At 48.5% G+C, this 23,805-nt stretch overlaps 1 protein-coding gene across 1 annotated transcript; it reads right to left on the bottom strand.

Annotated features, from left to right (window-relative positions):
• Positions 1-1,294: 1,294 nt before the first annotated feature.
• On the bottom strand, positions 1,295-12,892 carry LOC104274034 (ras-related protein Rab-40C; the record flags this gene model as incomplete). The annotated part of the gene is made up of 5 exons (XM_009869547.1): positions 1,295-1,563; positions 3,072-3,294; positions 3,579-3,656; positions 11,770-11,830; positions 12,832-12,892. Coding segments are annotated over 5 exons (692 nt in total), but the record flags the coding sequence as incomplete, so codon positions are not given.
• Between the last annotated feature and the right edge of the window lie 10,913 nt (positions 12,893-23,805).

Genomic DNA, 23,805 nt, shown 5'->3' with positions numbered 1-23,805 from the left:
AGTGGGAAAAGCTTCTGTCCTTTCCCGACTTTCATCCAGGAGGAGCCGCAGCGACGCAAGCTCAGGCAGAATGTCTCCGGAAAAAGCAAAGCAAGAAGCAGCCAAGATTCCGGGGTGAAAGGAGGGCTGTCATGGATGGAAGGCTCTGGAAGGTTTTGCAGCAAATATGGGACAAAAATTCAGCACTTCTCCTCTGCTTTTAGGGGCGATGCTCCTTGGTTCGCCCAATCGGCTGCACATCGGAAGGCGCAAAGCGAGCAAAGCGTCAAGTCTGGCCTCAGAGCTGCCCCTTGGTCCTGCCCACCGAAAACAATCCCCCTCCGCTCTGCCTCTCGATCCACTTCCATCCCACCCTGCCTTCGGCACTCACAAATTCTAGGGGATGATGGGAATAAAGCAGCTCGGCGTACGATACACACAAAGCGCTCTGCCGTCTGCGTACGTAGTATTTAAAAAAACAAAACCAAAAAACCCCAGCGCAAGCCCAGGCGGTGATTGAAAGCTAAAGCATTTGTGTATTTTCATTGGAAAAATCCTCTGCTTCTCCCTCTTTGCTGATACTGTGAAAGTTAACCCAGTGCTTGTATTTACATGGCTGCATAAAATTTTCCCTGACTGCTTCTTAAAAAAAACCCTAAAAAACAAGTGAGATATATATATATGTATAATATTTACATAAATAAACCAAGAAGGCAAGCAGACTGCTGCCTTCCCCTTTCTAATTGGCCAACTCTTGCTTTGTTTTCTTGTTTGTTTTTTTTTTTTGGCAACATCAGGTTAACATCCTGGTGAAAACTGTGATTAGTCCCCCGTCCTCATTTCCTTTTTTACAATTTTCCTACATCCAATGATTACAATTGCACCAGCAATCAGTTCAGGAGTCCAAGAGTTAAAGTTGCAGCACAGACTCCCCTTGCCTACTCCCTTAAGCCTCTCAATCTTCCATTAAATCCATTTCTCCATTGAGACTGGACGAGCCTTTTTTTTTTTCCCCTCCCCAACACGGCAGCTGCTGAATTTTCCACCCTGGGCTGAGAGACAAAGCCCGAAGCATTCTTGGAGGGTCAACTTGGCAGAGTCCTCTCTCCCTGCCAGCGCCACGAGATCCAGCCGGCACCGCGCGAAGCCAAAAAAACGTGAGCGCGTTCCTAAAGCCTGTGAGTGCCGTCGGGGAAAAAAGCGACCGTGGCCCATCGTGAAGAGATCCGGTCAAAAAGGGTTTTAAGTGTGCAAACAGCTGTACATTGGTGGGTGGGGGTGGATCTGTTCGAAGCTCAGGGGGGAGTCCATCCTGCTAAGAGATCTTGCAGTTGTTGCGCGAGCAGTTCTGTGGGGGGCTCTGGGGCGGGCGAATCGATTTGGATCTCTTCAAGCTGCTGCCCCCGCCGCCGCTGCTGGCCAAGGAATAGGAGCGGCCGTGCATCATCACCGCATTCATCCCGTTGGCCATCGAGAAGGATTTCAGGTGGCTCTTGATGGTGACAGGCAACGGCAGCTTGTCGATGAGATGGACTGGGGTGCAGGAAACGATGGCTCGGCAGCACAGGTCCTGTAAGCTGAACACTGGTGGGAGAAAAGACCAGATGGGTCAATAGTCAAGAGATTTTGAGGGCTTCTTTCTCCCTGCAACTACTCCTTACGCTGTGCAGCTCCTGCTCCTTTGGGGAGAGATGCTAAAAACGATCACAGGTAGAGCCTCGAGTAGATTAGTTAGGAAAAGAGCCTGGGAAACCCCAGGGAGGCTCTGCCCCTGGAGACCAGCTTTGGCATCATAGAATCATAGAACGGCCTAGGCTGGAAGGGACCTTAGAGATCATTTAATCCAACCTCCCTGTCACCAGGGACGCCACCTCTCGCGTAGATCAGGCAACACATGGGGACAATGTGGGGCTTAGACACTGCTGCTCCCCTCTCTGCACAGCGCCTGGGGCAGGCAGTGCCTTGTGCCCACTCCTGACAGACCCTTGGCTTCCCAGGCCACCGTCTGGCAACCAGAAAGATGTGCCCTGGCAGGAGGCAGCAGGGGTTACAAGCCCCGAAGCTTGACAGTGTCACTTGGTGAGCAGCAGCCATGGGACTGAGACCCCACCAAGCCAGATGAAGATTCTGCCCTTTCAGGCTCCCTGGTGTCCTCTTAACTCAGCGTAAATCATGTGAGCCTGCTCCAGAAGTCTGCTTGGAAGAGATTTCCCTCCGAGCATCCACACGAGGGCACACTCTCACCTCCAGCCCGCTGCCAAAGCCACGCTGCTGGTCCCCAGCAGGCAGCAGCTGCAAGCGGCTCAGGAGAGGTCTGTGAACCCCCCAGGTCCTCCCGCTCACCCCTCCATGAGCTGGAGGCGGTGGCATGGCAGCCGGGCCCCCCAAGCAGACAATTTGGCCACTGGGGCTGGCAAACAGGATTTTCCCTCCCTTGCAGAGCAGAGGCTGAGGATCCAAGTGAAAGCAGGTCAATCCCAAAAGCGTAAATATCCCGCTGCTCAGCCTGTGCGTGAGGCACACCGCTACCTCCAGCCACCTAAGACTATTTTGCTTCCAGGTTGAGAAGTAACACAGAGTCTCTTAGCAGTTTGCTGCGCTGCGGCACATGTGTGTGGGTATGCGGAATACCCTGGCACGCTCACAGCCCCTTCCGGCTCCTTGGGCTCACTCTGCTTCCAGGTCCCTCCCAAACTGGAGACACAGGCTCAGGCAAGGGTAAGGCCAGAGGTGCTCATGCCTGGACTCATCCCACCCAGCCATCTGATGGAAGTACTTTCAAGTCGTGAGCTTAACTGCCCTTCAGCCTCCTCTGGAATAAGTGGAGAGGTGTAGGATGCCCCAGAGCAATTCAGATCCTAGACACGCTGAGCTGCCCATCCCTCAGCGGGGGGTTCCTGCACTAGTACAAGCAGTTTGTGGTGGCTCAGCTTCACCTTGTGTGACATGAGGCATTTCTCCACATCTGGTGCTCTCAGATCCCACAGTTACCAACAAACGCACCTCCCATCCTGGCAGTCCTACCCCTCTGCTCCAGCCCAGCCAGCTGTCTTGCCTTCCCCACAACGGAGCGTCTCCTTCCCTCTACTGACCTCTGTTGGGTCTCCAGATCTTCTCCATGCCGTGCCGCATGAGGACGATACGAGACAACTCTGTGAAGGACTCGATGACGTTGAAGTTGCACAGGGGGCTGACCTCAAAGAACGTCATGCAGTTCTTCTCCGCATAAGCCCGCGCCTGCTCCGTCGGCACCTGCCGCTTGAAGGCGAGGTGAAGCCTGTTTCCCACGAGGATCCGAGGGACACCCGGGGCGTGCTTAAAAGGAAAGGGAAGAAGTGGAGGAATCATGGTTTGTCCTCAGTAAGGGCAGCTTGCACCTGGTTTTCTGCTTAGCTGTGAAGGCAGCGAAGGGCAAAGAAATAGAAACTGCTCTGTGATGAAGACAGGCTGCCAAGCGGTGCTACTATATGATGAGGAAGACTACTTTACCCCCTCCACAGTCCATTTTAGAGGGAACCTTCCTCTTTCTTGACTGTTCTCAAGTCCTTGTATACAACTCCCGATTTATACAGAGGCGGCGTGCTCTTTCTTCACCTTACCTCATCTATTTCCTTTATCCATCGGTCTATCCCGTCGAAGGACCAGCGATTAGTGATGTCGTACACCAAGAGAATGCCCTGGGGGAAGAAAATTGGGAGCTATCAGGACATTTCACAGCACGCAAAATGGAAGGGACACACACCTGAGAGACCACCTCCAGCTGCAGGAATCAGAAGGCTGAGGGACAGCACAATCTGCCTGAGAGGGCAAAAATTGAGATACCAGGTCTGTAATAACTCAGTCCCAGACTGTTAGGGAAGGTTTTGCTCCTGTTTCGGCTGCAGCGTCCCCCAAATCATTTCCAAAGCAGCAATCTCTACAGAGGAGGAGGAACTGCCTTGGTGACTGGGTGGTTGGAGGAGCAAAACACACCCTCCTCCTGTCACAATTCTGATACAAACTTACTGAGGCAGAAACAGTGTTTTTCTTTTTCCTGCAGCCAGAACAACCACTTTCAGTGGTAGGATGGGAGCAGGACATGACAAAGTTAGTAAAACACACCCATCTCCTGCACATTTTCCCTCTGCAGGACCTGCCTTGTTCTGTCGATCCTTTGCTGGCAAGGAAAAAAACTGAGTGATACCAGTTAGAAACACAGCACTTCCGCAGGACCGGGATCTCACAACTAAGATCCACTCCAGGCATTGCCAACCACCCCCAGTGTGCTGTTAGAGAACGCACACAGTATGGCTATGCTGGCAAACCCCAGAGGCGCAGACCAAAAGTCTTGCTGCTGGACCTTCCCCTCTGTCATTTCTTCTGGAAAGAGAGGGACCTACGGCACCCTCAGGCCCACAAACATCTGCCCTGAATGGCACCCATGACCCGCTTCCCTGTCACCTCTCAAGGCGTGGTGATGCCAGCAATTGAGACAGGCGCAACGTGAGGCCAAGGGCTAGCAAAACTTGAGGCCAGGGCTGGCAAAACTCGAGACAGGCAAGTTCACACCCGCAGCCAGAGCGCGGCACCTCAAAGAGCCTCCAGCCTCACCCCAAGCTGGGCTGGCAGGACTGAGGACCGTGACGATGACCCGGCTGCCGGCCGCCGCTCGGGTCTGCAGAGACTCCGAGCAAGCGAGCTTTTCTCGACTTGGAGTGTTTCTGAGGACAAACCCAAGGAAAGTAGGCTGTGCACAGCCCTGCAGGCACACGAGCCAGCGCATCAGGAGCTGCTTCTCAGCACCGGGTGGGCACATACGGCATTTAGAGGATTGTCTTAAGCAGTGGCCTTTCTGCAACTCTCCCGGTATTTTTCTGACTTCTTGTCACTCTCGTCACTGCAATCAAGGACATTTCAAGTGACAACGAGGCACTCCAAGGTTATTTTGCGGAATCATGGGTCAAACATGCCCTGAAATGGGAACTAGGGAGGAACAGATGATCTGGCAGCCTGGGCGGGAACACAGCACTGGGTGAAAAGCAACCCAGAAGCAGTAAGACTAAGGTGGGGCAAAACAAACCAGCCTGAGCTAGGATCCAGCATAACAGATCGTTTAGCAGCAAGCTCAGCAAAACCAGTCTTCTCTTCACCAGGGATATCACCCAGGAACAGCCGTCCCTGCGGCACGTCTCAGCACAAAAGAGATCTTATGTTGGCAAAGGGAAGTCTCAGCTGGGAGCTTAGTCCTCCCCAGGAGACGCGGAGAGGCAGTCTGGCAAAGGAGGGAGCTGACAAACTGCCCAGTGTCTGTCCTGGTGCGAGTCAGAGCTCAAGCACCCTCACGTACCCGTGGAGTTGCTCCTTCAGTCATCGAGTTGGAAGATTTGCTGCTGCCAAAGCCTGCGACGAACCAGGGGAAGCCTGGACAGATGCCGTGTGCGTGATGTACCTCCAGATTATGAAAAAATAATCATCAGCATGAGATCTGGAGCAGAGAAGAATGATAAAACACCAGGGCACCTGAGTCGCCAGGCTGCTGGAATCCTCATAATAAAGTCACATCCTGAGCCGGCACTTCCCAACTTGGAAAAGCCACTCGAGTACGCTGGACGTGTCTCAGCGCAGTCTGCCTTTCACAGCTCCTTCAGAACAAGCACCTCTCACAAAGCCTGCCCAGTTTTATCGCTCTTAAAATTCTCGGTCAGAACAACTCTGTGTCCTGAGCTTCATCCCCAACCACGGCAGGGAGTTGCCCTCCAGAAGAGATTGGCATTTTCTGTCCTTCCCACCGCTCCAATGCATCTGTGTTCGTACCATTTGCAGAAAGGCTCAAACGCACAAAACAGAACAAAAAAAAAGGAGAGAGGGTACGAAAGTCACACGCAGTAGGCTGGTTTCCATGTTTGGTAGCCCAACGTGAAGAGCAAGCCCTGCAAAGTTTGGGTTTCAGGTTGTCCAAGGGACCTGACAATGAGTTTTCATAATTGCAGTTTTATGAGGGGGAAAAGGGAAAAGGGAAAAAGAAAAAAGAAAAAAGGAAAAAAGAAAAAAGAAAAAAGAAAAAAGAAAAAAGAAAAAAGAAAAAAGAAAAAAGAAAAAAGAAAAAAGAAAAAAGAAAAAAGAAAAAAGAAAAAAGAAAAAAGAAAAAAGAAAAAAGAAAAAAGAAAAAAGAAAAAAGAAAAAAGAAAAAAGAAAAAAGAAAAAAGAAAAAAGAAAAAAGAAAAAAGAAAAAAGAAAAAAGAAAAAAGAAAAAAGAAAAAAGAAAAAAGAAAAAAGAAAAAAGAAAAAAGAAAAAAGAAAAAAGAAAAAAGAAAAAAGAAAAAAGAAAAAAGAAAAAAGAAAAAAGAAAAAAGAAAAAAAGAAAAAAAGAAAAAAAAGAGACTCTGTGCTTTTGGTTGTATTTGTTTTGACTCCTAGCTTCCAAGGCCGCACGTATGAATGAATGAATGTCAGGAAATAACAAAGCAAAGAAGTTTGATGACCCCCTTTCCAAGACAAACTGCCGGCAAGTTAAATAAAGTCTCCTGATTTTATTTCTGGATTGACAAGTTCCTTCAAGCCAAGAGAAACAGACCAAGACCGAGTTTGCAAAGACTGCTTCTGTCAGAAATATGCTCTAGAAGGAGAAGAGTTTTTAAGCTTGCTGGCAGCTGCAGCCTCCTGGATCTTCTTTAAATAGGAATAAGGATAAAACATGAGAGAAAAACGCAGCTCCTGATTCTCAGGAGCAGGGTGGAAGGTCAGAAGACACCAAGGCCAAGTTGTCTAATGCCTTGCTTCTGTCCTCAGCCGCCCCAGTACGGCTGTTTGAGGCCAGCTTCGCTGTAATTCAGCAAGAGATGGAGGAAGCAGCCTAAAAAAACCTCTGGCCAGCTTGTGGTGATCCCAGATAACCTCACACTTATTCCAGGTAGCACCGGCACGCTCCAGGCACCGTGTTTCTAGAGCACACATCCCAAATCCACGTTGTCATTACCATTTTCTCCTAGAGAGAACGGTACGCAGACAGGCACGCCGACAGGGAGCTGGCTCCATCTCCACAGACAGTTCCAAGTAAGATCTGTCACTCTTTTCAGTTTGTTTTTTTTTTCTTTCTAAAAAGCCTCCTTTGGAATAACGTGCACAGAATTTTAATTTACTAAACCAGACAAATAAATGGTTTCCTGTTCGCAGCCTAAATTGTTCTTTAAGTGCTGAGACAGCCGTTGACACCTTAATATCTCCATACCTCTCAATTTTTAGTTTCCTAAAGCACCGCCGTGTAGGTGTCACATAGCCCAGGTTCCCAGAGCACGAAGACAAAAGCTGCACGCTCGGGTCTCAGATTGAGGGTATTTTGGACCCCTTCCCAACACTCCAACAGCCTTTCTCCTTGTTCCTCCTCAACCTGCCCAGGGGCTTCTGTGTGAGGCAGGAGACGACCGGACTCACCTCCAGACCTGTCTTGGGTCTTTTCACAATTTTATTTCCACGCTGGTTTTGTCCCATGCTCCCAGGATTGGCACGACCCTAAGCACACCAGCAACAGGAATTTCCACGTGAGCACGTCACATAGCGAGCAAAGACCACAGGGAGATCACCCGTCATTGTACCCAGAGGCACGTGTGGACACTTGCTCTGCCAAAACCCAAACTTGTTTGCAGCAGGAGCTTACACAAAAATCTGTCCACATCACCATGTCGGGAAGGAAAAAAAAAAAAATTATCTCTCCCTGCTCACTGCAGGATTAGACCAGGCTTCTAAGCAATAAATTTTTCAAGGGGAGAGAGAAGCAGCATGCTTACCTGTCAGTGAAGAGCGGGCTTCTCCAGAAAGGCTTCTCAGGTGCTTGAGGAGCTGGACCTCCAGCCACTCACACAAGCACGTGAGAACGCTGCCAGGAGGAAGTGAGCGCTCACTTGACTGCCAAAGACCTCACCCTGGGGTGGGCAGACAACACGGTGGCCAAGAAAGCATCACTCATCGATATTCTCTACCAATGCAAAATAAAAGCTGTTGCTGGAGAAGCCTGGAAGAGCCCCCCAGACTGGATTTCTCCAGCCCAGAGTAAACCAGAAACAAAAGACCCAGCGCTGGTGGCAGCCAGAACGCTTTGTCTCTGCTGCCTGCTCCTTCGGAGTTACGTTTGGTAACGGCTTTCCAGCTGGCACCTCGGACCTTGGCTTGCAGGCAAGTACATCCTGCCACCAAATCATTTCCCAACAGCATAACACATCGCGGGCGTTTATTTAGCATTGAGCTCTTGATAAAACATTTTGGCAGGCAGGCTGGGCCCCTCCAGCAGCTGGACAACCCCCTCAAAAGTGATCTGGGGCAGGCAAAGTGTTTGCAACAACTAAGAAAAGATGTAAGGTAGAGCAAAGTCTCCATCTCTGAGCCAGCTGAGCTGCCAAAAAAGCTGCCACCTTCCCGCATACTAAGAAGCCCAGAACGGGATAAACAGCAGCTACTGAAATCACCTGCCTAAGCAGAACTCGGCAATACTCATTATAATGTCAGGGCTGCAGCTCTGCTGAAAAATCAGCACGTTTGTCTATGTTGATTAATCTTCCTGTAGACGGTCTAAAACTATTCACGAAGGATCTTCTGTATCTCTGTCTGTGAGGAGATGGCAAACCACATCCCCAAAACCAGTTTAAATTGCTGGCACATGACAACATCAGAACGACACTGGCACTGCCTCCTCCTTGCTAGATCAGAAAGCACCACCAGGACCCTCTTTCCCCTCTCTGTGAAGGCTCTTGGAATAGCTCATGTTTGCTCCCAGCACCCAGAAGAGACGCAGCTGAATGCAATGGTTGAGGCCAGTGTGCCAGCTCTGCTGTTGGTACGATTGAGACCTTATAACCAAGCAGAAAAAGCCAAAGAGCAGATGTCCAAGAGCAAAATGAAAGATTTCTGAAGCACCCTGAAGCGTCACTGAACATCTTTCGCCATATGCTACACTGCAAAAATTAACATAAAAATCCTTCCGTGATACAGAAAGCTCCAAGCTCCCTGAGCTTGGTCTGCAGGTTGCAACACTATCGGGTTTCCACCTCCTGCCCTCCCCTGGCCCTGCAGTCACTGTGATGTGGCTGCAGGCTCTTCCCTGCCCAGCAGGACAAACCCTGAGGCTGGTCCCCCTTGGCTGAAAGAAGGGACTGGTCCCCATTTGAAGCCAGCTCATTAAGGGCAGCGAAGCTACTGGAGATGTTTCGATGACGAAGAAGTTGCTGCCGAACACGAAAGTCAAGCAGTGCAGAGTCTGGACTGAGGAAGGCGTTGAGGTGCTCAAGAGTCCTTTCACTGGGGAGACACTGGCCCACAGCTCACACTGAACAAAGCATGAGGACGTGCTGGGGGGGGAAGGATCCTGAGAAGGTCTTCTCCCTGTTTGGAGTCTGCTTTTCCACTCTGTAACCTCTCCAGGGTTTACTTCAGCAGCTTCAATTCTTATCACTCCACTTGAAAAACAAGGGGTGTGTGGGGGGGGGAAAGTCAGGGCATGCTTCCCTCACTTGAAGGCACTTTTCATACCAAGTACTCTCGGAGGTAGCGGCTATTTGGATAGACTCCCTCTGTTCTCAGTCACCTCTTGTAAAGGCTGCCAGGGCCAGCCTCTTGCTCCCACAGCTAACCCAGCAAAATCCTCCTTGGAAACTCTCTTCAAGCTTCCCTTGTGCTCCTTACAGGAAGCTCAGCTCAGAGCCCCAGCCCTCTACTCAGTGAGAACCTTCTGCTAGTTTTCAGTGTGAAGGTGCTCATGGCCAGTTTATACAAAGCTGTTCTTGTACAAATATCATGCTGCTCTTTAAACAAAGTTTTTCCCACCCTGGCATTGCTCTTCTCTGCTCTATTTATTCTTCCTGCACTTTTGGTTTGTTAGGTAAAAAAAAAAGAAAAAGAAAAAAGAAAAAAAAAGAAGGCGCTGTTTCTCTTGTATCCAGCTGGATTTCCTACAGCAGAAGCCTTCAAGTCTGATGATACCAGGACAGCAAAGAGAAAAGCAAGCAGCGGAAGCAAAAGGAGTCAATATAGCATGCAGCATTAAATATATCTTGAAGAAATAAGAGAACTTGGGAGCATTTTATCTCTTTTTCCCCTGAGAGCACTCTGTGATAAGTTGCCTTTACGCCAATGCTATGCCAGAAGAAGTTAGCTTCTGCGTGCTCAAAATAACGGGAGGTGTTGAAGTCCATTCTTGCAGTCACGTAGGCATCTGGTTTTCCAAACAAGCAGTCCTCTTGCTTCGGTCAGCCGTTCAGAGTTTAAATTAAGATACTTTCCTCTTGTGTTGAAGATGTGGGGAGTTATTCAAGAGAGACAGTATCTGTGTTCCTGCTATGTGGGTGCAGGCTCTGCTGGGTGCAGCCCTGCAGAGACACAGCTCTTGCTCTGAGGGGCTCATAGGCTACACAACCAGGGGAAAGTCTTCCGTAGGGCAGTTTGGAAAAGCAGGTCATGCTGCAGACAGGGGTAAAAGCTCTCTCTGTGCACATTTTTCAGGAAGCCTGTCATCTTCTACTCCCTGTCTGATCTGATACAGAGGTTATATTAGGATTTGAGCTCCAAATTTTTCTGAAATACAGTAAGGGCAGAGGGAAGCTTAAAGATAAATTTGCATGTGGGATCCTGTTCTCTCCCACTGCAGAAGGCACACTCCAACGCTCCTCGCCCTGCACTTCTGCAGGCACCAGGAAATTGGGCTCCGCTTCAAAGGAGCCGCCGCAAAGCACCCACCACCTCAGAGAAGCGCACAAACAAGAATAAACGAGACACCCAAGGAGATAACAACAGCACATCCCAGGCAAAGTGTTCTCATGTCTACGGCACAAGTGAATTTGCAGGAAGTCTCAGGGAAAAAGAGCGTGATGGATTTTGCCAACTGGCAAAATCCAAAGTCCCAACCGCTACAAGGAGCAAAAAAAGCCAAGAGCAATAGTGGCCAGAGTTTGAATAAAAATGGCAAATTTTCCCAGAGGCTGGGAAGCTGCCAGGCTACCAGCACAGTCAGGAGGTTGACAGACACTAAGAGTCAGAAGCTATATAACAGAGGAGGAATTTTCTCTCAGCTCTTTCTCAATTTCCAAAAGGAAACAGAGCATTTTGTTGAGCGTGGGGAGACTTTATCCTGGAGGGACCCTGTCGTGTTACTAAAAGGATGACAGTAAAACTGTAAGAAAGCACTATTAACTAACAGCCATTTTTCAGAGGACCACAACGTTTTTCTGCTGTTCAGAATCCAGACGTTATTCTGGAGCAGGGCCCAAAGGAGAAACTCAAAACGTAATGTTCCGTCTCATGTTTTACGCAACACGCTTTACAATCCAATTGAGCTGCTCTAGTTTCAAGTCTGCATCAAACATGCAAGTAGGAACCACCCTATTTTTGGAACTGACTCGAAGGCAACACAGACTGCAAGAACTCCGCTGGGAAAGCCAGCGTCGTATTTAACCAAATTTGACAAATCTCAGAAAGTACGAGCTCCCACAGCAAAGCTAAGGCAGATCTAGAGCTTGGAATTGCCTCGTCCTCTACAACCCCACCATCTCAGCCCTTCTCTAGAAACTAATCCTGAATATAGCCCATAATGGACCTTTTCTCTAGCAGTCTAGGAAAGTCTGCCATCCAGTCCCCTCCCTGCCACTTCATAAAACCAGAACACCAGGCAGTAAGACGACACGCAGGGCCTCCTGGCATTTACATAGTTCCCAGCCTCTCGATGCTTGATGTGTTCCTCTTCAGAGCTCTCTGCTACAGCCTGGAAGATTTTTACAGCCTAAAGAAAAAGCAAGTGTGTTCTGCCAAAGCACCAAGAGCAGCACTTACCTGGGCTCCTCTAGAGTAGGATCGAAATATGGTGCAAAATCTTCCTTGCCCTGATGTGTCCCTGCAACAAAGAAAAGTGACAGCTGTGAAATTTGGAGAATCAAAACCCATACTGCTCATCTCTTGTTAAACCCAAAGAAAAAAAAAAATAAAAATCAGTGCTGATCTTGTGCCAGGTCTTTGGAACATGCGTGGTGCCCAAACTGGATTTTCTCTCTAGTTCCCCGCAGTCCACGGGAGTTCAAAGCCAGAGTGAGACGGTAAACCGCTCCTAGTCACAGAGGAGACCTCACCTATCGTAAAGCAAACACAACTACTCAAGATTGGAGAAACTGTCTCGCACTGTCTGGTTTCACTCGTTTTTCCAAACACATTTTAACTTTACACCCAAATCTCTGACAGATCTGGTTGATCGTCCCCTACAGAGAGATCAGGAAAAGGGACCAGGACCAGCCCTGTGACAGTACGGGGCTATGTGGCCACTACCATTTGTCCTGGCTGGAACCCTCAACATGGTGTAAATAAGTTTGCCTACAACATCAGCACCTCTCAGTGCCTGTGGGCACACCTGGGACAGTAAACCAGAGCCCAGCACACCAGTTTTACCAGTATATACTGGTAATCAGAGACACGTTACGGTTGTCACGTCGATTCACCAGGCCAGGATAAAAGACATAGTAATGACTGCTGAGAAGCCTGACAAACCCTCAGCTGCAGATCTGCACCGGTGACAGTGACCTCAAGTTCAGGACAGTCATTCCTTCAGATCTAAAGCTTTCAAGGATCGTATGTCCTGGATGTCAGTCTAAGAGTCTCTACCTAAATCTCGTTCTCCCCCGACAATCAAATATTATGAGGAAAGCAATGGTAAAAGGTTACATTGAGGTGTCATAAACTGAAGCTACCAGCTCTTCAGGGAAAGTCTGGTTTGTGAGAATAACTCTCTGGGAAGGACAGCTAGCGAGCCTCACCGCACGCCTGGGCTGCTCTGCTCAGTCCAGCATCCCAGGAGCAGCACCACGGCCCCTGTGCCTGCAGCCAAAGCAGCTCAGAAACACTCACCAGAGCTCCAGCTTGACCCTTCTGCCGTCCAACAAGATAGTAGTGGTCTTGTAGTCAATTCCTGAAAGGAAACCAATAAAAAGGCTGAGCAAACACCGAGCAGGTCTTCAGAAGCAGACAAGAACTTCTGTCCACCGAGCGTGATCATTTCACATTCACAGAAGGTGCTGTGGAGGGCTATAGAGACTTGATAGAAGCAGACCTCTTCATCAAGGCAAAGGCTACTCTTGTTGAGCTTTATGCCTCCTCCCTACAAACATAGTTAACCCCTAGATTGCTTCTTACTTCTCCACTGTTGGATAATATTCCCCTTGCAGGCAACACCTGGGCTCAGGAACGGCCTAGGGGCACCAGGCACCCAGGAAAAGCAGCTTCTCTGCAAGTTAATAAAGCTTCAGCAGTATTTAAGTTGCTTAAACAAAGCAATGAACGCCATTACTGCACACCCACTAAAGCATAAACTAATTTACAACGGTCTTGTATTTAAACAGGGTCCCTTCACTCCTAATATATTGATGACTTTTTTTTCCCCTCCTGCCAATAGGTATCAAACCTTGAATTTATAATAAAAAGCCACCGCTGCGTTACGACCTGTATTTCCCTTTCCCTGCAAGGAGAATGCTGCCCTGATAACCAAACAGACAAGTTTGTCAATAAAGCAAATGGATTTTTCTGAGTCATCAGCAGGAGCTCCCTGTTAGTGCAAAACAAATTAGATCTCAGCCTTCACAGGGTGCTATAAGAAGCAATCAAGATAATTATCTTAAATTCCAACTATTTTCAGTGCTTTATCACAGAAAATAGACAGTTTACATTCTTATCTTCCTCCAGAGACAAGTGAACAATCTATATTTATTTTAAGGCAGGTGATAAACCTCCCTCATCCTCAGGGACGGCAAGCAGCAGCAGGAGCAAAGCTGCTCTGTGACCATGAAGACACATCCCGACATTTCCAGTTCCTGAACCAGGATCGTCCCCTGCTACAGGCCATTAGGGAAGGGGTTAATTAATTAAGCTCATTGCCCTGTTTCAGCCACAAAATCCCCAGAGACCCCACTCCACGCAGAACTGCTCCATTTCTCACCAGGCTAAGTCCTCAGCATCCTCTGTGCCAGCAGCTCTGACCTGTGGATGGAGCAGCTGCACCCAAAGAGGGGGAACAGAGACAACTTGCAGGGCACAAAAATCACAGTTCTTCCAAAAATGCCACCATCAAGGTGAAACTATCAGCTTTTAAAGCGGGATGGGTTCAGGGAGCACTGTGATAGGACAAGGGGTTTTGAACTGAAAGAGGGGAGATTGAGGTATTAGGAGGAAATTCTTTTCTGTGAGGGTGGGGAGGCGCTGGCACAGGTTGCCCAGAGAGGCTGTGGATGCTCATCCCGGGAAGTGTTCAAGACCAGGTTGGGCTTGGAGCAAGCTGGGCTGGTGGGATGTGGCCCTGCCCATGGCAAGGGGTTGAGACAAGATAATCTTTAAGATCCCTTCCCAACCCAAGCCATCCTGTGATTCTATGATGACCGGAAAGAGAAGAAAACTCATTAAGGGAAATGTCAAACACACAAACCCAGAAATGCCTTCGTTAGGCTCCACGCTCACGAGCTGCCCGGCCTACATCCCCACCACAGGGAACATGGGATCCTCCTTGCAAATATACAACTCAGTCACCAAAGCACCATTCCCTCCATACCCATAGGAAAGTACACCACATGCTATAAACCAGAGCAACACTGGTCTTTGAGCAGAACAACACAGGCACGACCAGCAGAAAACAGCGCTGGAAAACTACCTGGGCTCCTGCCACAACTGCTCCTTGCTCCAGAGACACTCGGTGAAAACGAACAAGTACAAAGCAGAAGTCCTTTACGCCCTTCACAGTGGTGTCTGTGCTCAGCAGGTACGCGAGGTGGAGGGTGGAAGCACGAGGGGCATGGTTGTACTTGTCCCTGCAGACGTGTGGGAAATTGGATGGAGCTCACCATGCCGGAGTGGGCCTGTCAGCTTCTCCAGGCACCTGCTGCCACCACGCTCGACGTCAAATGCCAAACTCAAAAGAATGGAAGAAAGGAAAGTACCAAATCTCTCCCTTCGTGCTTCCAGACAGCTGCCAGTCAACTTCTCTCCTTGGCATGAGGGTGCTGGGGGCGAAGGGTAAAGGCACTGCCATGAAACCAGCCTGAGGGATGCAGACACTCGACTTCAAAGAAAAGCTGTTTCAACTTGTTATTTATTCTAGGCTAAAGCCAGCCTTTAAGCAGCATCTGGTAAGACAGGTTGGAGGAAAGTGACACACAACTTCCATACACTCAAACTGGGACTAGGGACTAAATTAACTTCTCAGGCAAACTGCCTACAAGCTCACTGATAAGGACAAAAACTGCACAACCACAACATTTTGGAGACAATATCCACTTCCCTATTCCATAACCACTCAGCGCATCAAGTCAGCTCAAAGGGCCTCCCTTTAAAGCTTGAACACAACATCTTTTTTGTCTGTTTTCTTTTTTTTTTTTTTCTATTTTAGCTGCTTAGTACTCTGAACAGGTTCACTTTCTCGGCTGTCCCCTTGTGCCAGGGACCTGGGGATGTCAGTCACGGCAGCCACTAGATGCCACCAGTGCACAGAGGCTGCTGGTAGAACGTTTCAGGCAGCTCCTACGCCAACACAGCTAAAGAAACTTTTAAAATTTTAATTCCTGTTGCTGACAGGGTTTCCCCCACCTGAGCACCACCTCTGCTCACAGCCAAGTACAGCTCATTTTGAGACTGACATTTGATTCTCTGCCAGAACGCGCTTTGATCCCCTGGAAGGGATGTGCTGCCACGAACCCCCACGCAGGGCTACAAAACCAGCCAACTCACCTCTGCAACCTTGCCCGGCCCTCAGGGGAAAAGAGAACAGTCTGGTTTGAAGCTTATTTTATATCAACCCATCTTCTTCTCAACCAAGATCTAGCACGACACAACGAAACGACTGAGGCTTGGAAAACAAGTCTGGGCTGTTCTCTCTCATTTCACATTCAGGCTGCCTCCTCTGCTATTTTTCCAGCCCTGCTTTAGACTCCTACTTAGGCTGACGCCATCACAACCCCACTTCTCGACCTGCCTTCGTGAAGCGCTTTGCTGTCACCAAGCCTGATGTCAGACACCCGATTCCCCTGCGCGGAGCCAGGTTTCACACTCCCAGGCAAGACTCCAGGGAATTCCAAACCTTTTATTTCTTTTGCCAGTTGGTAGAAGGATAACCTGTGAAAGCAAGTGATTTTCCCATGGGAATACACAGGATGTGTTACAGGAAACTAAAATCTCTTCCAAATTGCTCACGTGGAGCACAGAACGCTTTGCTTCAATCCAAACCCCACACCCAACTTTAGCTTAGTTAGAACTGTCACCCAAATGATTACACCTGATGCAAACAGGGAAAGTAAAACCCCTCTCCGAGCGAAACAACAGTTTGCTTCCAGCACTTGATATGATTTTGCATCAGACTGTCAGTCCTCTCTTTCCTCTTGGGAATTCAGGGTTTGGAGAAAGTCCCCAAGTTGCCAAAAGCCCCACGGAGGAGGCAGCGGGCATCCGGAACTGGAAATCGCATCAAAAAAGGTAGAAAGACGACGGAGATATGTATTTCATGCTGCTCTCAGGCTCTCCCTTTAAACAGATGAATATCTCAGGAAAATGGCTTTAAATAGCCCAAGTGAACCAGGCTCTGTAAATATTTACTACGAAGCACTGTAAGCACAGCAGCTTCTTGGCTTGGTGTAGGTCTTTGTTTTAGAGCAAAGGAGACTTACTTTGGAGTTGCAGACTCTCAGGATGACTTTGCCAAACTCCCTGGTGGGGGGAGGGATGGGACCAGAAGGGTCCCTTCCCCTTAAAAAGGCAGATTTGAGCAAAACCCTAGAGCAGTTAGAGCCTTCTTCCTCCTTGTGCTTTCCCAGGCGATCCCCGCTCAGTGCTGCGACAAGAGCGATTCCAGCTCTCGGTGTGATGCTCGAGTCAACACCGAGTCTCAGGCTACAGATTCAAACCAAGTGTCCTCCTCCAGAGATGCCCAGCGATCCAATCCCCGATCAACAGCTGTGCTGTGCTTACACAAATATCAGAAAGGCCCAACTAACAGCTTCAAACACACAAATATCAAAAAGGAAGGCTTTCCTTCTGAGAGACATCGTTTAAAGTCATTTACGGTTGGCATGAATCAGATCAGCCAAAGATGCTTTTGCCAACCTCATTTCTTAAATGAATTGTTTTCTGCTGGTGCGAGCTCGGAATCCCCCACCTCACTTTCTGTTAGTCCACCACCACCAAAACCCAATGCATGGTATTTGAACTCCATTTAAAATAATGTAAGTGGTTCCCCCTGCTTACAGACATGTGCTGCAGAATGCCACCTCAGCTTTTTTCTTTTTAAAATGAAATTACACTGGATTTCATTTACTTATAATCCAAAGAAGTCAGACAACCCATTGGCAAAGTGATATATAAGGTCAAGAGGGAAAACTTGGAGTACAACCATGATGAACCAAAGCCAATCCTTCACTTGATGCATTATATAAATAAGAGAACAAGAGAAACTGAATAGCTTCTGTTACCTATTTGATTAATGTCGCTTTTTGGCAGGCTTATTTCATCTATAGACATAATTAAGTCAGAGTGACTCCATTCTGCAACTCTTCTAATAACGACGGCAACTGAATCCTCAGAGGACCCAGATGTACCCGATCACTAGAGAAATGTTCTGGTTTGCAGGTTTAATGTCATGCTGACCAGCGACTGCTGGGAAGAGAGAAGAGCAGAGTGCTGAAATTAAGAAAAAAAATAAAAATAATAGAGACTGCATGTCAAATATTTAACTTGCTGAGATTTCACAGCAAACTCAAGTAAACGGTGTTCAAGAGGATCCTCAGGAGACAGCGATGCAGGTCTCTGCAAGCAGCTGGCAAATAAATAACTGAAAAATTTAAAAGCCTGCCATGGTTATAAAACAGGCAAACTCTGTCATGAGTATCAAGCAAACTCCGTTTCACCTGAGGTAGCACCAAGAACACCTCCCAGTCAGCAGAGTGGACTTCACAGCCAAACTGGGACAAGTCTGTAACCCAAGTGCTGTGGCAATCCTTACTTAATAGGCAAGGAAGGATGAGAAGCCGTAACCATCCAGCACGCAGCTGGTCTGCAATGACTGCTCTCACTGCCACAGAAGTAGATACACACCAACTAACACTTCAGAGGACCATAAATAATTTTTTTTTTTCCCTTTCATGAGAGGAAAACATTAAGACCAAATCTCCAGTGATCCTTCTCAGCAGCAAGGATTCCAAGAGAGGGGTAAACAGAGTTTAAAACCTTTATCACCAGCTCAGACAACACTGTGGATGCCAGCAAGAGCCCCATGGCCAACTGTGAACTTTCGGGAGCACGTAAGCTACATACGAGAGCCTTGTCCCCTCCTTGGCAGTCCCCAACTGGCCAAATTGTCAGGCAGCCAGGCCAGGCTCTCCAGGAGGGATCTAGGCAGGGAGTCCCCCTCCTCTGATACCCCCTCACAGGCTGGTGCCTTTGGGGATGCACAGGCAAGATTTTGTTTTATCACATGAGCTGGCAGTCACCTTACTTGTGTGCACGCGAGCTGCTGCAAGGTCCCTCCAAAGGGCTTGTGCAAACCTTCTAGCTGGCTTAAAAAAAACCCCAAACAAACAGAAAACAAAAAAACCCCAACCAATTAATCTGTGCAACACCCAGTACAGGCTTCAACACTCAGCCAGTTCAGCCTAAAGCCATGAGCACAGAAATTAATTTATCCCAAATACCAAAAATAACCAAGAAGTGTCTGAAGACGACTGTTTGTTCTAGCAAGTCCCTGGGTGTCACAGACGTTAATGACGCCTTCCCAAGCCATGACTGGGTTTTAAAACAGAAAAGCCTTGCCCCTGCGTGTGCGGGCACTGTGCGAGGCTGCTCAGCTTCTTCATGAAGCTGGCACTGGCTGGCAAACTGATCCCGGCCAAGGTTTTCTTAAGGGCAAGTTAATGATGAAAAGCAGGAATTATTTTATACGCGGCAGTAGCACCACCCCACACCCAAGAGCCTCAGGTGCTGGCGTGTCACAGCTTCCCCCGAAAAGAAATGAGTGGGAATGTCCCCATCCCTGCTGAGCATGGAGAAGAGGCAGAAGAAGCAACAAACAGCCAAGTCCCATCATTGCCAAAGAGAATAAAGGAGGGAAGAGAAGCCCTGGGAGGTCACAAAACCAAGGCCAAAAGGTGGGGGCAGTAGCTCCAGGTCTGCGCTGGGACACGGCAGCAGAGCAGCTCCAGAATAAGAGCATCATTCCTTCTCCCTGGCCTCAGCATGCAAAACCTCTCACCTAAAAACGAAGACAAGGGGGGTTTTTGGTGTGTTTTTTTCACGTCTTCACCAACCTATGAGTAAAAGGGCAGCCCGGGCTGAAGACTCATACCGGAATCGTTCAGTTGCGGGCAAAAGTTGATAGAGAAAGACATGTCATTTCATTTCCAGTCAAACGAGGCAGACGGGGACGGAAATCAGAGCTGGCGAGGAGCAGTCAGCTGCTGAGCACGCCTTCAGAGCAAACAGGTTTGGCACTGCAGCGTGCAGCAACTGAACGTATCAGCCCTACGCCAGAATCTAGGCAGAAGGCACCCAGGCAACACGTGCACCAAAAGATGCAGCTATCAGGATCCTCTCATTCGAGTAATTTAGAAAGCAGGCAGTAGCATCTACATACATAGAAGACATCATCAGCGCGTTGCCTTCCACAGGAGCTCCTACTACTAACTTAGAGAAGTCTGTAAGGGATATTAAATTGTTCAGGAGAAAAAGCACACGTGGTGTGAGCACATAAACATTAGCTGATGAAAAAAGTGAATCTGAGCTATGCAGGTAACAACTGATGAAGTCATCCGACCTCAAAAAGTGTGTACACCAGCACGTTAACAGCAGCCATTTAGCTCGTCAGCTCGGAGCTGGAAGCAGCAGGAAAAATATCCCTTCCAAACAACACATGAGCTCATCGCTTTGAGTCATGTGTTCAATTACCTGCTCTTCAGGCAGATGAACAACAAATGATCTCCACCAACAACAGGGGTCAACAAAATACGGTGCTTTAAAACAAAAGGTGGATTCAGCCCAGGTCTTTTGTCTTTTGATAAAAGTTCCCGAATGGCATCCCTGAAACACACCCCCAGCTCCTGTCCTGCAGCTCAGTGGGCAGGACCGGGATCGAGAGCTCTCGGCTCTCACCAGGCACGTGGGAGAGCATGGTGCTGGCTGGAGGACAGGGCTAGCGAGAACCCATCTGCTCAAGTCTTCACCACCTCCCACTCGCAGCGCAAACACCAAAATCCAACTCAATGGGAGGTAACAAGGAGCTTCCAGTAGGTAACAGTGCAGCCGATGAAGTTTGAGGAGTTTTGGGCCAAGGGCTTTGGCCCCACCTGCGCAGCCAGGAGCCCACCTGCCCCACGTAAGCTTGGCACATCACGTGAGCTCCAGTCAACTCAAGGAAGTTGAGGCACGTTTCAATTATTTGAAGTGATCCAAATTTGTGGATTTCCCCCTGAAAAACATACTCCCTTTTCCATTCATACGCGACGGGAAGCCTTTCACAAAAATGCCGCACACGTCAGAGTTTGCTCCCAAAACTAAGGGTTTGTAGGTGGGGATTTCGGACAAACAATTGCTTGTCTGAGTTTGTAACCAGCCAAAAGCAAACCACTTAATTTTGGAGATCTCTAGGAAGTCCACGTTTGCAAAAGACTTCACTTCTCGTTTCGGCAGCTACATGGTCCTCGCATAGAAGAACTCTGTTCCAGGCTCATTTAAGGATGACAACTGCAGCTGAAAACGGCATTTGGAGCCAGCAGCAAATCTGTTCCTAAAGCTCGAACAATTTCAGTGGACGCCCGGGAAGCCACGGAAACAGTCAAAAGTCAGCCCGGAGCTGGGGATGTGAAGTGAGTTTGTGCTTCAGAAGAAAATCAAGAATGATTTTATGCACAGAAGCGGCAACAAACAAAAGAGTTTCTTCATGCTTTGCAGTTTGGATCTCCATAAAAACTATACAGCTGCACGCAGAAACAAAGGCAGCCTATGAGGAGAATCGGAGGGCACCATAACAATCTTCATTGTTGCTGGATTCCCATACAAACACCAAGATATGCTTGGAGACACAAAAAAACCACCCCCGGAACACTCAGAAAAAAATAAATCCAAGTATTTGCCCAAAATACCTTCAACATCAAGGTGATGCAACTCAAAAGCATGACTTTCGCCACTACCAGCTGAGAGCCAGCATATTGCATTTTTAAAATAGAAAACAAGTATTTAATTTTTACATTGTAAAAGAAATGACACACAAGCATGTCTCAACACACGTTTGCTACCACGGCAAGCAGCAAGGGGATAAGGCTCTCGGGTTAGGGAAGATCAGACCCACAGAGTTTCATCTTGTGCCTTAGCACAGACCTGAGCGCTGCCTCCTAAGCAGTTTGTCAACAGAAGAAAAATAATAGCTCATGGGACGAGAGATGATTCAAGATTAAGTGCTAAAACAAGGAAGTGGTGCGATAAAACCCCCAAATGGGCTAGGAAACTCAGAATCTGGGCTGGAAAATAAAATGGCCTTTTTAAAAAGATTTTTTTTAAAAAAATCTGCATTTTCTTTAAAAGGTGTGCAGAGATGCACATCACTTCCAGGCATCAGATTTACAGGAGAACAGGTGTCAAAGTTTTAAAATGATATATTATCTTCTACTTTGCCAATGAGGTGATGGAAAGGAGACAAAGAGGTGGTACAAAGAAGGAAGAAAAACCTAAAAAGCTATGGCTATGTAAAAATGCTCTCAGCAAACAGCCTCTAAGCTGATGTTGCAACCTTATTGTTACTACAGCTTTTGCAGAACCCAACAGACCTCTCTGATGGGGGGATGTGCTAGCTCTGAGCCATGATCGCCTGCGCCCCAGGGAAATGCCCCTTTCAGGTGAGTCCCAGCTCCCAGCAAGTGTTTTGGCAAAACAGATCCAAAGATTTTCACCTCGGAGCTTCCTTCCTCCCCCTCCTCCGCCTGCAACCAGACAGAAACCGCGTGAAATAACGCTTCTGTATCACTGCTCCTTTCGTGCTGAGCCTGGGCTGCCGAGGAAGGCTTTTTTTAAAGCGACGTTATAAAACCTCAGCTCGCAGAGTCGCTATTTGCAAGTGCAAGGGAAAGATGCTCTGCTCTTGCGAGAGAGAGACGCCGCTGGAGGAGAACGTGCCAGGGAACAGCTGGAAACAAAAGCTGAAGGAGATGGGGAGGAGGAGGAGGAGACATTTTCCATGGGCTTTCCTATGCGGTTTATATATTCAAATAAAAAAATCCCCCCATGCCAAGAGAAGTGGACAATGCCATGGCGGGATCTGGATGGAGCAAAACTGACTCGTTTTTGGAAAACAAACAAAAAAAACCACAAGAAAAACAGAGAAACTTTAAATCCCAGTTATTAGAAGAACATTCCACCCACTTCAGGCCTCTGCTTCTCAGTTCATATCACCTTTGTGCTCCCGGGGCTCTGAAACACATTAACGGCCACGTAAAAGCAAAGCTTTTATATGAGGGATTAGAAGTGGTGAGAAGTGCACGGTGCCATCGAGAACTCCACAGAAAAATCCCCAGCTTCGTAAAAACACAACAAAAGCACAACCCTCCTGAAGCACCATGTGTGCACAACTACTCGCGGTGCTGTGCATCCTTAAACCTGACTTGAGAAAGAGCTGAAGACATGAAAACCTGCCGGGCACTCGGTTTGGGGCTTGGTTTTTGAGGTTCAGGATCGTCTGTCTGGAAACACTTTTCACACAAAGGATAAAGGGTAAACAATGGAGAAATAAGAGATGCTGGAGCTGGTTCTGAGCCAAAGGCTGCTCTGATGAGATCAGGTTTGCGTCCCTGATGACAGGGAAGCGAATATCCCTGAAGGACGCTGATGCAAGCGCTGGCAGACACGAAGAATTGCTGCAACCAACCACCCTCCTCTCCGCACGCAGTCAGAAGACATTTCTAGCAGCCCAAGCACTGCTAGATGTCGCCGGAGCTTTCCCCGCAGATCAATCCTGCAGCCGCTACAGGGATGCAATGGCAAGGCTGCACTCAGGACACTTTGCCTCAATCCCCCTCCCATCAGTGGGCTAAAACCTCAAAATAAAACATTATTCCAACGAACGCAGTTAATGTTTCCTTCCCCGCTGATGAAAGAGAGTCCTGACACACCGCAGAAGCGCTGGGGCGAGCACTCAGCTGCAATCTCAAGCCTCTGTTCAACACCTACAGATCTCGTGTCTATGACCAGAACATCGGCAAGGAACTAACCTGAAGTTTTGCTATGAAGCAGAGCAGTTTTACAGGTGATGTTTCTGGATGCACACTGGTGAGCGAGGAGTCACAGGACATATGGAGAGAGTAACTGCTGTAAATAAAAACTCGGAAGGGACAGCTTAGGGACCTCCAAATTGAGATGGCCGCACAAAAAACCCAGAGGGAAACGGCATCCAAGGACATGGGTCACTCCAATGAACAACCTGGTAATTAAACAGCGGTTGCAAGGTCCCCAGGTGAAAAGCTGGGGAGGGTCCTCACCACCTCCAAAGGCTGAGCAGTGTCTTCAGATGTTCTTTGTTTATGCTGCTTCTTCTCTCACTGCCAGGGAAAGGGGACGAAGCTCCACCGCCCCAGACCCTGCTCCTTGCGCAGACACCGAGCTGCAGTGGGCTCACTGCCCCTGCCCAAAAGCTGAACTCCTCGTGCTTCTGTTACAGGGGAAACGATCCAGTTTTTATCTGAACCATAAAACCTGACATTAGTGATTGCAATGCTCAGATAAAGGCACTAAGCCCCAGCTAAAGGATGGGGTTGACAGAAGGCAGTGGGGCTCACTGCATTAGGGCCACTCACAGTACTCTTTGAAAGAGTG

This window comes from Apaloderma vittatum, unplaced genomic scaffold (genome assembly GCF_000703405.1).
Source record: "Apaloderma vittatum isolate BGI_N311 unplaced genomic scaffold, ASM70340v1 scaffold8925, whole genome shotgun sequence".
Classification (NCBI taxonomy): domain Eukaryota; kingdom Metazoa; phylum Chordata; class Aves; order Trogoniformes; family Trogonidae; genus Apaloderma; species Apaloderma vittatum.
This window is presented reverse-complemented; position numbering and strand designations above follow the sequence as displayed.